The following is a 15,879-nucleotide window of genomic DNA, read 5'->3' as shown; positions in this document are numbered from 1 at the left end:
CTGTAAATTCTCTTATCAGTACATGTACCTATTTCTCAGGTACAAACAGCATTTGTTTGTTCCAGAATAGAATGTGATCAAATTTAAAAGGGTGCATGGAAAAAGTGAATTGTTTTGTGATTTCAGGGGTGGACATGTAGAGAAACAACAGAAACAACAGAAGAATGAAAACATGAAGCCAAAAGTGAGAAGGCATCATACCTCAAAATCTGATGAGCCAGATCTACAGGAGTCTGTCTTCTTGAAGAAGATCATAGCCTACCAGAGGAAACTACTGGTACAGGGAACTTTCTCCTTTTTGTTTAAGCTCAGTAATAACCAGTCCAACACTAATCAGACTCACAGGTTACATGTAGTGTGGGCATTAAAAGTGAGGAGGAGAGCTCTGATATTAAAGGATTTCAAGCTCATGTTCAAGTCTGTCTATAATTGGTGAGAATGCTTGAGGCATCACTTGTTAAAAAGTCTCTTTTACAAGTTAAAAAGTCTACATTTTTCATCGTAGACACTTCATTCAAACAACAAGATGTTCAGCTCAAATAGGACATTCATGGGTGTATTTTCTCATTCATAATTTCTGAAATATTCCACTTATTCCAGATTGTTTTTCTCTATTCAAATGAATGAGGAACAGGACAAAAATTTAACTATTTTGACACTTTCCACTATTCCTTTTTCAACTTCTTCTGACACATTCCTGCCAGCATGGCAGCCTCGTGTCAGCTATTCAGCTATTCAGCATTCCCTCCACCACTTCTTCAGAAATTGCACTCTCTAGATTGTGTATAATAGTATATACAAAATATGAACACTGAAACAGTTTTTGACTGCTGTCGTCACTGCAGGCCAGAAAGAGATTTCTTCCAATCTGGTGGGAACAAATTTCAGCCCTCATTCTACGTAAAAGAAATCTCTCTGAAGATTAGCCTAAACTAATATGAGGATTAGCTGTTTGATTTACACAGATCTTTTAAAAGTTACAGCATTTTTAGAACCAAATTCCTTCTTTGTTTTACCAGCATGCTTTCCAGGGAAACACAAAACAGTGAAATATTGAAATAAAAAGGCTGTAACTTTAGATGATACCCACATACTCTGAAAATTCAGGCTGCAGACACCTTTTATAATGACTTTAGAAGTCATTTGTACACAGAAGTTGACACTGGGTTTTGTTCTTTAACACTTATGGTTGATAGGTAATACTCACATGCAGTTGAAGCAGCTGAAGTCCCACATCAGAAGCACATTATTAACGTTTTCATTCCGTCTTCCCTGCAGAACTACTTTGCCAGGAACTTCTACAACATGAGGATGCTGGCGCTGTTTGTGGCCTTTGCAATCAATTTCATCCTCCTCTTCTATAAGGTAATGGTAGAGCAATCCAACCCAGCAATGAAAATTAATGTTGCCATTGTATGTTTCTGCAGACCATTATCATAAAACACTATGTTTTTTAACCACAGATCTGTGAAATCTTTACATTGATGAACTGCTGCAAACAACAACAATGTACTGAGTTGCAGCGTGGAACACATGCTTAATGTTGTGAATTCAAACTACTTGGTTATGTTCAGGAACCAAAACTAAATGTTTGACCTGAATGAAAAGATCTGGATTTACTTCAGTGCATAACTTTTCAACAATGTTTCAATAAAGATTTGAAGAAAAAAATAATAGAATATGGCATTATTACCTATGGAAGTTAGTTTAACTTGAAACTTAAGAAAAGTAAGTTAGAATTGACTTTAGGTCTTCTGGATGAAAGCATGCCAACCAACCTGCTCCTTCCTTGGATTGTTGTCGTGCTACGTCACCAGCCTGGTGCTAAAGCTTAAGGCTGCCGAAACCGTTTCATATCAACTGGTCTGTGGTTTGCAGAAAAGCACAATGCCAAGATTTTTTTCTGGAGTCTGGTTGTGTTGTCAGGGTAAGAGATAAGTAATGGCATAGTCAGGCTAGGGCTGGGCGATATGGCCAAAATATTTTATCCTGATATAGGTAATTTTGGTAACACTTTATATTAGGGAACACATATTCAACATGAATTACTTTATTAGCATGCAAATAAGTAACATATTTTAATTAGTCATTATGAAGTAGTTATTAATGCCTTATTCTGCATGGCCTTGTTATACAACCATTACTCAATGAATCATTACTCTACAAAGTGGGTCACTGGTAGACTAACATTGGCGCAAAGTGACCCGATTTGTAAAGTAATGATTGACATTACAATCCACCAATCCTCATCCAAAAGGAGCCACCAGTCACTTCAAAGGTCTGGAGAAGGTGGCTATTTGCTGTTTCCATGGTTTCGTTCACCGTTATGTAGAGACTTATAAAGTCCATACAAAGTAAAACATATTAAGTTCATAACTCATATACAACAACTCCCTTACTTACTACTAATAAGCAATAATTCTGAGTTTACTGAGGGAAAACTCTTAGTTAATGGCTTACTGGTTGTATAATAAGGCCATGCAGAATAAGGCATTAATAACTACTTAATAATGACTGATTAAAGCCAATATGTTACTTATTTGCATGCTAATAAGCAACTACTTAATGTTGAATATGTGTTCCCTAATATAAAGTGTTACCTTAAGTTCATTTGTCAATAACGCTGCATGCTATATCACGATATAGCATGTTATTCCATTAATATATTGTATATATGACATAACTATATGGTAAAGCTTATGTCTGTATGCTCCATACTCAGTTTTAGCAAAACAGCAGCGCTATGGTTCGCTCCAGCTTTGCCACCTGCAAGGATCAAAACGTAAAGTGTAATCTAAATGACTTAAACTTGTCGTAACGCAATTTGGCCAATGGTTTTTAACATTGTGATACCAACATTAATGAAAATTATATACAACAAGCATTTTTATATAGTTTAGCTGATATATAGTGTAATTGAATGACGATATCTCAAGATTTGTTTTTATCACAATATTATGTCCGTGTATTTAATTATTGCCCAGCCCTAAGTCAGACCAACAAACACTGCAGTAAGACACTGCTATGAGCTGTTATTGTGCTGATTCAGAATGAAGACAGTAAAGTGGAAAGTGGAAGGAAAGTGAAATATCACTCTTGTTTACACTATTTCAGTGCTTGCCAGGTAAACAGTAATATTAACTCAATGTTATCAGGTATTGAGGTAGATTCTAAAAGGGCCCTAATGCCAAGAATTCAAATTGATAAGAGGGACAAGAAGACATTGATATTAAAATCTATTGGGGTTCAAAGGTTTAAAGCAATTTTCATATTAATTGTGAGTCAAATGACTACATTTTATGTTGAATTTGTTGCTCATAGTAATGGACCCACAGAGAACTTTTCTATCACCCAAGTCTATCGCCCCTCTCAGTGTCAATACCAGCTCTTTATTTTCATTTTACAGCTTTTTAAAAGCAAAAGCAGGGCAATTGTGTTCCATTATTTTACATTACTTCACATACTGAGTAAATCTCTCTGACAATCTATGAAAACCTTGAACATTCTGAGCTTTACAAAGGTAGTATATTTTATTATATTGCTGAAATATAGGGTTGATTGTGTTTTATATCTTGCCCATTATTTTGTTATTGCTTACATCACAGAATGTTTACTGTATTGCTGTTTTATTCTGTTTTATTAGCCCAGCTTAATATTACATTTAAACCACTAATAAAACGTCCCTACCAGGTTTCTACATCCTCTTCTATGGTTGAGGAAAGGCAAGTGGTGTACACCAGCAGCCAGCCAGACAGTAGCGTTCAGTGGGATCCACTGGGAGGAGAAGCGATGGAGACAAAGGAGGAGGTGATGGAGGAGGCTGGGGAGCCCCCGAAGCCTGTCACAGTCCGTTTTGTCCTGGAGGAGAGCAGTGGATACATGGAGCCCATGTTACGGATCCTGGCTGTCCTGCACACTGTCATCTCCTTCTTCTGCATCATTGGATACTACTGTCTAAAGGTAGGGTACTTAAAGTTGATACAGCAGAACATTCAAATATAGTGGCAAGAGGCAATAAATGGTGACTGCTGAACTCAATGAGCACTTGAAAAACAGGGATCCTCTGGCGTATGATCTACATAGAATTGGTGACAATATTTGGGACAAACATTGCTGTTAATTGTGATTAATTTCTGGGGGGCTTCTGCACAACAAATGAAAACACAAAATACATTTTTGACATACTGAGTGCAGCTGCTAAAAAAGCTATAACAAGGAAATGGCTTAAGCCAGACAACGTCTATAGACGCGTGGTATGACATCATCTACGAATTTTTTGTAATAGAAAGAACCACTTTCTCTCTGAGGCTTCAGAAAGCCATATTTGAAGAAACCTGGGACAAGTGGAGATTGTACATTGCCCCGAAACACCCTTCTTTTGTTTAATATTATGGAACTTAATTTTTTTTTTAACATGTTTTACTACTTGCTATAAATGAGACACCCCCAAGTTCTGTTCATTTCTGTTTATAACTAGATAAAAATCTGAAAATATGGATCACAATGCCTATTATAATGGTGATGACTGCTGTAATGTGCTACTGAAATGTGATTGCAAATAAAAACAAAATGTAAAAGACATAAAAACCAGGGATCCATGATTCTCACACACCTTCTCACAAATTGAGACAATGACATTACATAACTCATATATTTTTGTCCAAAATATAGGCAATTATCATTCAATCCTTCTGCTGTTCATATGTGTATTGTCAAATACTTTGTATAAAAATGAATAAATATGTCACTGTGGACATTCAGTGTAGCATTTGAATGAAAACTTGAGTGATAGACTTGATTTGACCATAGGTTGCAGTCACAATTCACTGCATGTGCTGAAAAAAACAACAACTCAGCTTTGTAGATTGTACAGTGGATTTATTTAAATTTATTACCGTTTGGAATGTAAAACTTCTAAAATATTGTTGTAATAAGCCATGCCCACTTTAATCATTAACCATTACCAAATTTTGTGCATTGACTAAATCATGAGCCGAGATTGTACAAACCAAGAAAACACAATTCATGTGTTCATGAGTTATTGCACATTTTTAAAAATAACCTATTTAGATTTTTTTCTTTTAAATCAACTGACTTGTAAAAACAAAACGGACTGAGGTATCAAAATTGATTTGAGATCAGCAAAATATTTTTGTTCTTACAGTCCATCATTTATTATTTATTATTATTATCATTTATTCTAACAATTATGAAATCAAATAACTCTCATTACTTCATACTGTATTGGTGTGTGTTTGTGTTGTGTGTAGGTGCCATTGGTGATATTTAAGCGTGAAAAGGAGGTGGCCAGGAAGCTTGAATTTGATGGCCTTTATATCACAGAACAACCGTCTGAGGATGACATCAAGGGACAGTGGGACAGACTGGTTATCAACACACAGTGAGTAGACACTGTGACAGTGTTTGGACATGAGCTTGTGGTTTGAGTTACAGTATATGGCATAGGACAACATGCAAGAGAAAACAGCTGGCAAACATCAGGATTTTTGTGAAAAACTTTTGTGAAGAACATGAGATGTGGTTTTATATTGCCTTTTTTGTTGCAAGTCTTTATAGTTAACTTTTTGCAACTCATGAGACTTTTGTCCTTTGATTTTCAGATCTTTCCCCAACAACTACTGGGATAAGTTTGTGAAGAGGAAGGTAGGTGTCCATTTTTTGTAGTGTTGTCCAACTTGGTTGAAAATCATGCAGTATACGTGATCCAAACGGTGGAGTTAAGGGTGGTCGTCATAAAGAGAGGAGAGATGACATGGAGGGGGCATCATTTCAAAAAAGACTTCCAGACAGTCTGTCCTGGAAGACATTCATAGCTTTGCCACTGATCGTTGATGTAAAGAGTGACAGAAATAATTTCAGGAATGAAAAAAGGGAGCGTGACAGAGAAGTTCCTGGTTCTAAAGACATTTTAATAACATTCTTCTCTTATCAGTAACATAGAAGATCACAAAACAATTACATATGATACATATGCATAATAGTAAGTCTATGTCTCCTGGCTTTCCCTCCAACAGACATACTTTAACTAACTATGTTGCATTATATGGTAATTTCTGCCACATAACAAAGAGGCAGTAAGCAGCACCTGTGTCTCTTCACAGTTGCTATTCCATGTCTATTCTCTCCTCTTTAGAAATTTGAGTAATGGCTGATGATTAATGACTAGAGGCTGATTTGGCTTGTGCAGGTTACAAACTACTGAAATCAAACAGTGGAAGTAAGGGAAATTAAAAAAAATAAATTATTATTATTCTAATCTATTTGAGATGTGGTTGAACTGGAAAGTGTTTCTTCAAGAGGTCCTGCTCTTCTTCAGGTGATGGATAAATACGGGGAGTTCTACGGCCATGACCGCATCAGTGAGCTGCTGGGAATGGACAAGGCTGCTCTGGACTTCAGCGACTCTCACAAAAAGAGAAAGCCCAGGAGAGACAGCTCACTGGCTGCTGTGTGAGTATTTTGTTTGTTACTAAGAGATTTTAATTAATTAGCCAATAAACAAATAACCCAAGTAATACCCAGATTGAATCTATTTAAATATTTATTTATTTTCTATACACATGAAGCTGTCACTGCTCACAAGTGGCCCAGTCCTCCCGCAGCAGTCTCTCCCAGCTGCACTCAGAGCAGGGGATGTTAACCCCTTAGCGTCCAGTCTGAAAATTGCGCATGCACGAAGTCACCGCTGGCTGGTTTACAGTCAGTGTCTCTTTTGGGTCACTTTTGCCGGTCCCAAGGCCGGATTAAGGAGGAGGGTTGGAATTGTGACAGAAGAAGGTGCACTTGCAGTTCTAAACATTTTTAGGGTTTTTTTTACTCACTTTTTGTCTTTCCCACAACGTTATTCCTCTGTTAGCAAGCTAATGTTAGCTATATGTTAGCAAATACCCATACAGAGCAATGAATACTCCTTTAAAATGAAATAATGCATGAATTATCTGAATTCTAATTGACAAGAAATATTAAATAATTACAGCACAAAGGCAAACAGCCTCCAGTCCAGGAAAGAAACAGCAATAGTTGTTATCCACCCCTTACTAATATAAGGTTGAAAACAGGAACTCCCATGCATTCACTAAATACGTTTTTTTTTTTCAAACAACCATTTCAGATGACATCATGTCCAGTAACTCACTTGTGTAGGTAACACAAGTTAACAACACAGTACAAAGTTGATTTTCTTGTTCCAAAGCAGTGACCAATCTGTTACAGTATGAAGAGGCAGAAGCTCCAGCTCTAATCTGAGATACAATGACAATAGTCTTTGTTAGTATCAGGTTTAACTGGAGGATTTATATTCGCCCTGAAAGGAAAGTCTTCTTCAGAAGCTCAACTCAGGGCCATATGGTACCACACAGGACCGGCCTCACTGAGCCTTTTCTCCCTCTGTTCTCAGACTGAACTCCATTGATGTCAAGTACCAGATCTGGAAGCTGGGGGTCGTATTCACAGACAATGTAAGTGTGGAGAGGCACTCGTTCATCAGCGTGTCTGGCTCCATCATGTGGATTTACTGCTCAATTTCTCATTCACAGGGTTTCCAAAACCATTTTTTTCTTTTTTAAATTTAAGAATTTCAATATTATTGTGATGTCCACAGTATTTACAGCGTTATTAATTAAACTGTAGTTGTTTATAAATAATAAAATATAAATAAAATATTGTGTATGGATGATAATGAATTTTCCATCTTTGCAGACATTTCTATTATATTTGTTATACATATTAACCAACCTATCACTACATTACACTGTATTAATTTTCTCTGACTTATTAATAGTTACAGCTGTTTTTGATATGGTTACCCAGCAGATATGGTAATATTTAGTAAATAATGTATTTATTACTTATGCATGATCAGCTGATTGTGTGGAAAAAAAGTGAAATTAAAACCCCAAATTCTTGAAAAGTCTTATTTTATCTTAAAACAATCATAATTTCAAACTTGCACAGAGAACAACTTTAAGGGAAAAGTAATATTTTATATATTATCTTATCAGGACTTACTTGATGCTTTCTCACAGTTTTTTTTTCATTAATGAAAAGCCACAAATTGAACAATTGTGACCACGGTGGTCCATGTAACCTCTGTACTGAGGTTTAACCATCTTCTTCTCTCTCTCTCTCTCTCTCTCTCTCTCTCTCTCTCTCTCTCTCTCTCTCTCTCTCTCTCTCTCTCTCTCTCTCTCTCTCTCTCTCTCTCTCCTCCGCTCCCTGCAGTCCTTCCTGTACCTGGCCTGGTATATGACCATGTCCATCCTTGGTCACTACAACAACTTCTTCTTTGCTGCCCATCTGCTCGACATTGCTATGGGCTTCAAGACTCTCCGTACCATCCTGTCCTCAGTCACACACAACGGCAAACAGGTAAACAATTACATACTCAACTACAGTATACTACCCTACAAAGTCTAACTGCAGTAACTAGGCAAATGGTAAAACTGAGAAAAACTACTTTAAAGTTTTTTAAAGTTTAACTGGCCAGCCAAATGGGTTATAGGTAGGTAAGTGATATGACACTTGTTTCTACATGTACTGTACTTGATGCTCAAAAATCATGATGACTTATTTGACCTTTGACCCCAAAAATGTTGTAACTGCACTCTGGTTTTGCTGTAAAAGGATGTATTAGTAATGCACAAACAGAGTGCAACAACTACAATGTTGTTTTAAAGTGCTTAACTCTATTCAAATATTTGTGTATTTTAGACTTAATATTACAAGGTAATGTTATATTTTAATCTTAATATAATTTTATCTCACCTTTTTACTTAATCACTATCCAGATAATAATTTCCCTATCAAAATAAACTTATAATGTCTATTATTCTTGTCTTCATTATTCAACACAATAAGGAAATACAAGGCTACACTGTATTACAGTCAACGTTTTGTGTTTGATTTTGTAGTTACTGCAACTTTTACATTATTATTTCTCTGAAAAAAAGCAAAATTGAAATCTAAAACTTTGTCACAAGATAAAACAGACTTAAAGGAGTTTATTATTAGTTGTAACTCAATTTTGACCAAAAATGTAGTTACTGCAGTTAGGCTTTGTAGGGCAATATAGTCATACATAAAAACAACATAAATACAACAATATGCACACATATTTTGGCATTTGCACATTTGTCCACTTCACGTTGATTTCAAGTATTTCCACTAAGGTTGCGTTCTCTGTATCCAGACTGTTGTACTTCACAGCAGCGTGTATTTTCTGTTGTCTTCAGCTTGTGTTGACCGTCGGCCTGTTAGCAGTGGTGGTTTACCTCTACACAGTAGTGGCCTTCAACTTCTTCAGGAAGTTCTACAACAAGAGTGAAGATGGAGAACTGCCAGACATGAAGTGCGATGACATGTTGACAGTGAGTAAGAAAAGTGTACAGCTTTTGGGTGCTGTAATGCACTCAGACACATGTTGTACTTTACTAGAATGACAAATACAGTTGACTTGAGTACATTGGGCCTTGTGCATGAAGGTTTTCTTACTTTTTTCTTGTTTTTGTTCTCATACACAGCAATTAGAGGGGAAAAAAATGAAATCCTGCAACAGCTAAGTCTGTTTTGAATGTTGATGAATCGCATTTGATCTTAGAAGGATAGTTTGGATTGTTTTAAGAGAGGTTGTATGAGGTACTTACCCACAGTCAGTGTATTACTGCAGTAGATGATGGTCTGTGCATTCTCAGTTTGGAGATACAGACACAATCCAGGCAGGAAACAGACTGCATTGTTTATGTGTACACTATATTAAAGATATGTCCACCGGTTTTTGTTGCTATCCACAGACGTTTCATTTGGCACTACTTTTTCTCAACCGTGTAACTTCCATGTTCCTATGCATAAGCGCACATATATGCTTTGTGTGCTGTCTCAGATCCAGTAGCGTTAATGCGTAAGAATACGGTTGTGTTCTACAACTAAGAAAAAGTAGCGACAAATAAAACTGTGTGCATAGCAACAAAAATCAGTGGACTTATTCTCGATATAGTGTACACATGAACAGGTCTAACATTTTTAGGGTGGGCCTTTGTTTAGGTGGTTAAAATACATTCTGTTGCAGGCCCAGTCTGCAGCAATACATTCATTTGTTGTCTAACTGGAGCGTGTCTGGTTCTCCAAACTGGGAACATGCAGACCATCATCTGTTGCAGGTATATGTATGACAACCCTACTTAAAAAAAAAAAAAAATCCAAATTATCCCTTTAAAGTGAATGTCTGAACAACAGACTTGAGTGCCATGTGCAAACCACAAACCAAAAAGCCCCAATCTCCAAAATTAAAAGTTTGATTTATGTTGAAAGATTATAACGCAGACTTGTCTGCTCTCCCTGCAGCTCCCCTTTTGTTGTCATTTAGGCTACGTCTCATCATCTTAATTCAGTGAATAGGCCGAAATAATGAGAAAGTGCTTCTTCTGTGTTAAAGTAAGGTGGTTTGTCATCATCATTATTACTATTTCACAGCACAAAATGTGAGTCGGATTGTTGCAAGTTGTGCATATCTGTTTACATGTGATCGAGGGCACTCTTCAGTTTTGACCTTACCAAAGAACAAATGGGAACATCTGTTAAAATATCTTTTTTTGGTCATCTGCACAGTTGAGTGTTGTTAAATGTTAAGGTGGAGGTTTGCCTTGCTGTCTTTTCACTACTGTTCAGTCTGATGCTCTGGGCATTGGCTCACTGCTGTTCTGGCTGCTAGAGCCTGTCTCATTGAAAGTAGCAAGTATCATGAGGAGTCCGTCTGTAAAGAGGGTCCAGCTCCATTTATGGACACAATGTCATGGGTCAGAGCTTTTAGTCTGACAGTGTTCACCCTCAGGCTCTGTATGCGGTTCAGCTGAGCTACCGAAGATTACATGTTCTTTTTTTTGTCAGTTTCTTTTCCAGGCATTTGTTAGCTTTTTAGGGGAAAAAATAGGAATGGGATAGGGGAGATTAATTTTATGCTACTAACCTGAGGTGTTTATCAGGATGCAAGCTCAATTTAAGGCTCCTTTGGTGCAATAACAGTGATGATCCTGGATAATAGGATCTGGAATTGAAAATGGAAACAGGGAACCAGTTTTATGATGGCTGAGCAGGAACGCTACCAGTGTGATTTATCCTGAATCTTGTCAGCCACAATAGGAAACTGCTCCTCATCTCCTTCCCCCATTAAATGTGGTATAACCCCAAGGGTCATTTTTTTGTCATTATACATGCTTCCCCTTGGCTCCATCTTCGAGTAACATAGTGTTCTATAGCAGCATAACTAGGGCTGGTCCAAGGCAAACCTCAGCTAGTGCTAACTATAGGCTTTATCAAATAGGAAAGTTTTGAACGTACTTGAATGTGGAGAGGGTGTGTGCCTCCCAGACTGAAGCTGGATGATGGTTGCACAGGAGAGGCACTTTATAACTGAAGACTCTGCCTCCCAATCTACTTTTGGAGACTTTAGGAACCAAGAATAACCCTCCATTCCAGGAGTGCAGTGTTCTAGTGGGGTTAAGGGCACTATAAGCTCTTTAAGGGCTTTGTAAGTGAGGAGCAGGGTTTTAAATTCAGCTCTGGATTTCACAAGGAGCCCTTTTTATCTTGTCAAGACCTGGAAACAGTTATCCACCTTTTCTATCACCTTACCATTATTGTACTTCCCTGTCTGTGGGGTTGATCCATTTGACAATTCCTCGGCTCCAAATGGTTCTAACTGAGCTGCTAGACTTTTTGTGGCATTTTCATGCTTTATTTGATAGTGACAGTGAGTGAGTGGAAGGGGGAGACAGAGGGGAAGACATGTAGCAAAAGGACCTCGGGTCGGATTCAAATCTGGGTCTACTGCGACAAAGACTCAGCCTTAGTAGAATGTGGTCCACAGTGATCCTCTGCCAGACTTTTAACAGAAACAAAGAAAAGAAAACACATCACTCCTCTCCTGACTGACCTTTATTGGCTGCCATTGAAATACAGAATTAGTTTTTAAGGCCTTAAATGGATAAGCACCACAATATGAACTCCATAATCTGCCCTAAAACCAGAGACAGCGACAAAGTGTCAAATCTTTTGTTGGAACGAACCTCCTGTCCCAAATTAAGTCCTGCTCTACTATTGATAATTAACAAAAAATGCTGACATATTTTTGTTCACTTGCTTTAAGTTCAGACTGCATCCATGGATTTGTCAAGTAAACATTGTAACAGTGCAATGTCCTCTTAGTGCGTTGACTTGTTGGTTTTACTCAACTATTTACTTAACTTCCTATTTTATTACTTGGTTGTATGTTTCTGTTGTACTGGACAACATGGGTGAGGACTCAAAAACACAGTTCATGGTAGACATTGTTCTTTACTTATAGCAGGATTTAGTACACGTGTGAGCAATCAGGCAAAGGTATCTAAATTGGTAGGCAGGATCCAAAAACCAAAAACAGGTCAAATAAATACCCGAAACACTCACGTAAGGAATGCTGGAAAAAAAAGACACAAGGGTACAAGGCGAACTGGCACAGAACAAAAGGAACGACATGACTTAGAACGCGTTCAGACTGCCAGCCAAAATCCGATTTTTAGCCCATCCAGATTGGAACTGGATGGCTCTTTTGAAGTCTGAACAGTCACACATCACATGAAATCCGATTTTTGCAAACCGGATCGAAACCACCTTCAGGAGGTAGTTTCAGATCGCATTTGGACAGATGCGTCTCAGTCTGAACCGCTCCAAACACTCAGATCGGTTTTGACTGTGTCCGTGACGTCACTCTCCGCGGCACGTGTAGCGCCGGCAGCGTGGAGACGAGGTGTCCACCGGCAGCCGCGCCCGACTCATACGGGCCTGACGGGGGGGTCCATCCGCCCGGTTTCTCCCCTGGTGCGTCTGAGATGTTCTGCACCTCTACTGGACAGTGATAAGGCCAATGTACTGAGGTGACCTACCTCCATCATGTTTGTTGTTGTTGTTGTTGTCGCTGTCGCAATTATATGACTCTCTGACGCCGTTACTATAGCAACCTGTCAGATCAGTTAATAATGTGGCCCAGTCTGAACAGAGCCATATCCGATTTGGACACTTGCTAAAAACACTGTGGACAGTCAGCCCTAAAAATCGGATTTGGGCAGGAATCTGATTTGAATCAGATTAGCCTGCAGTCTGACCGCAGCCTTAAAGGCCCTGAACACCCACACTGGTGTTCCCACTTATTCTGACTGATTAGACCTTTGCTGAAGTCAAAAAGGGGCTGGAGCTTTGAGGGAAATTTATGAAGTACAAATCTCCATCTACCAATAAGAATAATACAGATGTAATTTGTCCCACCTTTTAAATAGAGAGCAAACAAGATGATGTATTTTTGTAAGTCGATCTGGAAGTAGCATCTCCATGGGGTCTATTGAGAATTGGCCTATGGGATTTTTGCATTGGATTATGGATCATTGCAGAAAATAAGCACTGTGGCAAACACACATTTCTGATGCTTACGCATTTTGTTAGGCAGGACAATCATAAATGAACACCACTTTTATTATTTTTGGGGAATTATTGCAGCCGACAGAAGTAAAAAGCTAACGTTATGCTATAGCTAACTACACCATTGTCACGTGACTTGAACGTCACAGCTGTTATCCTTCAGACGGTCTCTGACAAGCTAACCTGCAGCCGACAAAAGTAAAATGAACTTCACTACCGTCATGCTTAAGACTGTCTCCGACAAGTTAACCAGCAGTTTTTGTCGAGCTAGCCAAATAAACTGTTTATTTACATGATTTACAATCTACAAGAGTTTGCAAGAGCACTGAAAAACAGGACTAGAGGCAGCTGAGAGGCGACTATTGAGAGAGTTCCTGTCCGTGTCTGGTGTGATGGTGTTTAATATCCCAGACAACCACTGTAGTCTAATTTAGCCACTTGTTAGCAACCGCCTTTTTAGAGACACGTAAAAACTTCAAATTTTGGAGGAGGTTTACTAACATATTTTATGTCTTACAGCTAAACGCAAAGTCTCCTGAGCTTGTGTTAACCACAGACCTTATTTCAGCCATCTAAACAGCAACACATTCCAAATCCTCATTAAGTTTGAGAGGATAGACCCCATGGCGCTAACATGCTAGCTTACGTCCTGGTTTAAGAACTCATTCCTGTGCTGCCTTTACTGGAAGAGGAGGGGAAAGAATGAGACACAGGTGTGGCACATTAGGGCAGGTGTGTAATCAAGGGAGCAGGAAACACACCAGGAGAACCTAACTCATCTACCTCAACTGGAAAACACTTTGGGTCAAATCTTGTTGTATTTAAATGTGCTATAAAAATGAAGTGACTTTTGTTGTACTGGAAAGTAATACTAGAGTTCAGCTGCTCACCCTCTAGTCTCACTTCATGCTACAGACCAGTGATAGCAGATTTATTTTAATTTTCAAACATTTTTAAATGTATAGTGTATATTTAGGAATAATCAGGTAGGAAGTGTAAATTTCCTATAAGTCAAATATCTCTGAACATCTCGATGGAGAAGAAGCAGGTAAAGACAGGATGAATTTCTGCTGTACTGTACTGTTCCCTGCTACCAAGCCATCTGAAAGAAATACTATATAAGGGCTCTATGATGTTAGTTTTCTGAAGGTGGGAGGGGGCCTTCTGTCACCCGGAAATTTCAGGACAAACACACTCTAATCCCCTATAGTCAGTCACCCATAGCATTCCATAGAGCTCCTCTGTTTCCTATTAAGGGGCCGCGGGTGGCAGCTCTAACTGGTCTACAGGAAAGTGACAGGGGCTTAGTGTGATGAAGGGCCACTGCCCCGGGCAAGTTTTTGCTCTTTCCTTTCCTCCCTTTATGTGAATAAATCCCTTACAATAACACTGACAGTAGGGTGAGAGGATCTGAGCTGATCTCTTCTTTTCTGCTTACTTGTTCCAATCTTCATCCTTCCCTCTCTGTACTGAGGTTTAACCATCTTCTTCTCTCTCTCTCTCTCTCTCTCTCTCTCTCTCTCTCTCTCTCTCTCTCTCTCTATATATATATATATATATATATATATATATATATATACATACATACATTCATTACATTCATTACATTCATTATCTTTTTTTTTTTTACCATGTTTGTATTTTGTTTCTAACTAACAACAAATTAAATTATTATGGCCATGCAACAAATGCTGTAACCCTAACCCGAATGCACACAGAACAGAAGCATTTCCCATTTTAATATTTAATAACTTAGATACTGACCATATGACTCACTCGGACTTGACACAGTAAAAACCCTCCATCACTTTGGTTCAGGTATATTCAGAAGGGATTTATTATTTTTGAGCTCCTCCAAAGTAACAGCTGGATTGTTAAAAGGCTACCTGCACAGATAAAGAGTTCTTCTACTAGAGATCCCATTTTCCTTTTTTTTCTTTTATAAAAACTAAATTCAGAATTATCAATTAGCTCTTTAATGTGTTACATTGACTCTGATTTACAATTCTTAATTTGAACATTTTGCTCTTTTCAAAATTTTTCTATAGAAATCATGTGTAATAATTAAATTTGTGACTTACACTGTTGTTACATATATACAAATTTGTACATATCTCTATTTACTTTACAATTATTTCTTAATTTCCGTATTTCAGTTTCTACATATCCATATTTACTTCAAATGTCTTTCTTTATTTCCATATTTCTATTTTTACTTCTATTTGTACACATATGTATTTACTTAAAACTTGTTGCATTTGTATCTTATATTGTTCTTGTATATTAAGTGCAACGCGCTTTTTAATATTTATTTTATATACATACTTTCTATTACTATATGTATTTCTTTAACAGCAGCAACTGTAACAAAAGCAATTTCCCCCCCCAGGGATCAAGTAGTATTTCTGATTCTGA

General features: G+C 37.8%; 1 protein-coding gene across 1 annotated transcript in view; it reads left to right on the top strand.

Annotated features, from left to right (window-relative positions):
* The window catches only part of LOC131959479 (ryanodine receptor 2-like), a 241,865-nt gene that overhangs the window by 217,017 nt on the left and 8,969 nt on the right, over positions 1-15,879 (top strand). The window contains exons 102-110 of the mRNA XM_059324681.1: positions 127-277; positions 1,279-1,365; positions 3,691-3,960; positions 5,271-5,401; positions 5,622-5,664; positions 6,338-6,471; positions 7,418-7,478; positions 8,242-8,388; positions 9,252-9,386. Of these exons, the coding sequence (XP_059180664.1) occupies positions 127-277; positions 1,279-1,365; positions 3,691-3,960; positions 5,271-5,401; positions 5,622-5,664; positions 6,338-6,471; positions 7,418-7,478; positions 8,242-8,388; positions 9,252-9,386 (1,159 nt within the window). The remainder of the gene's footprint in view (positions 1-126; positions 278-1,278; positions 1,366-3,690; positions 3,961-5,270; positions 5,402-5,621; positions 5,665-6,337; positions 6,472-7,417; positions 7,479-8,241; positions 8,389-9,251; positions 9,387-15,879) is intronic.

This window comes from Centropristis striata, chromosome 21 (genome assembly GCF_030273125.1).
Source record: "Centropristis striata isolate RG_2023a ecotype Rhode Island chromosome 21, C.striata_1.0, whole genome shotgun sequence".
Taxonomy (NCBI): domain Eukaryota; kingdom Metazoa; phylum Chordata; class Actinopteri; order Perciformes; family Serranidae; genus Centropristis; species Centropristis striata.
This window is presented reverse-complemented; position numbering and strand designations above follow the sequence as displayed.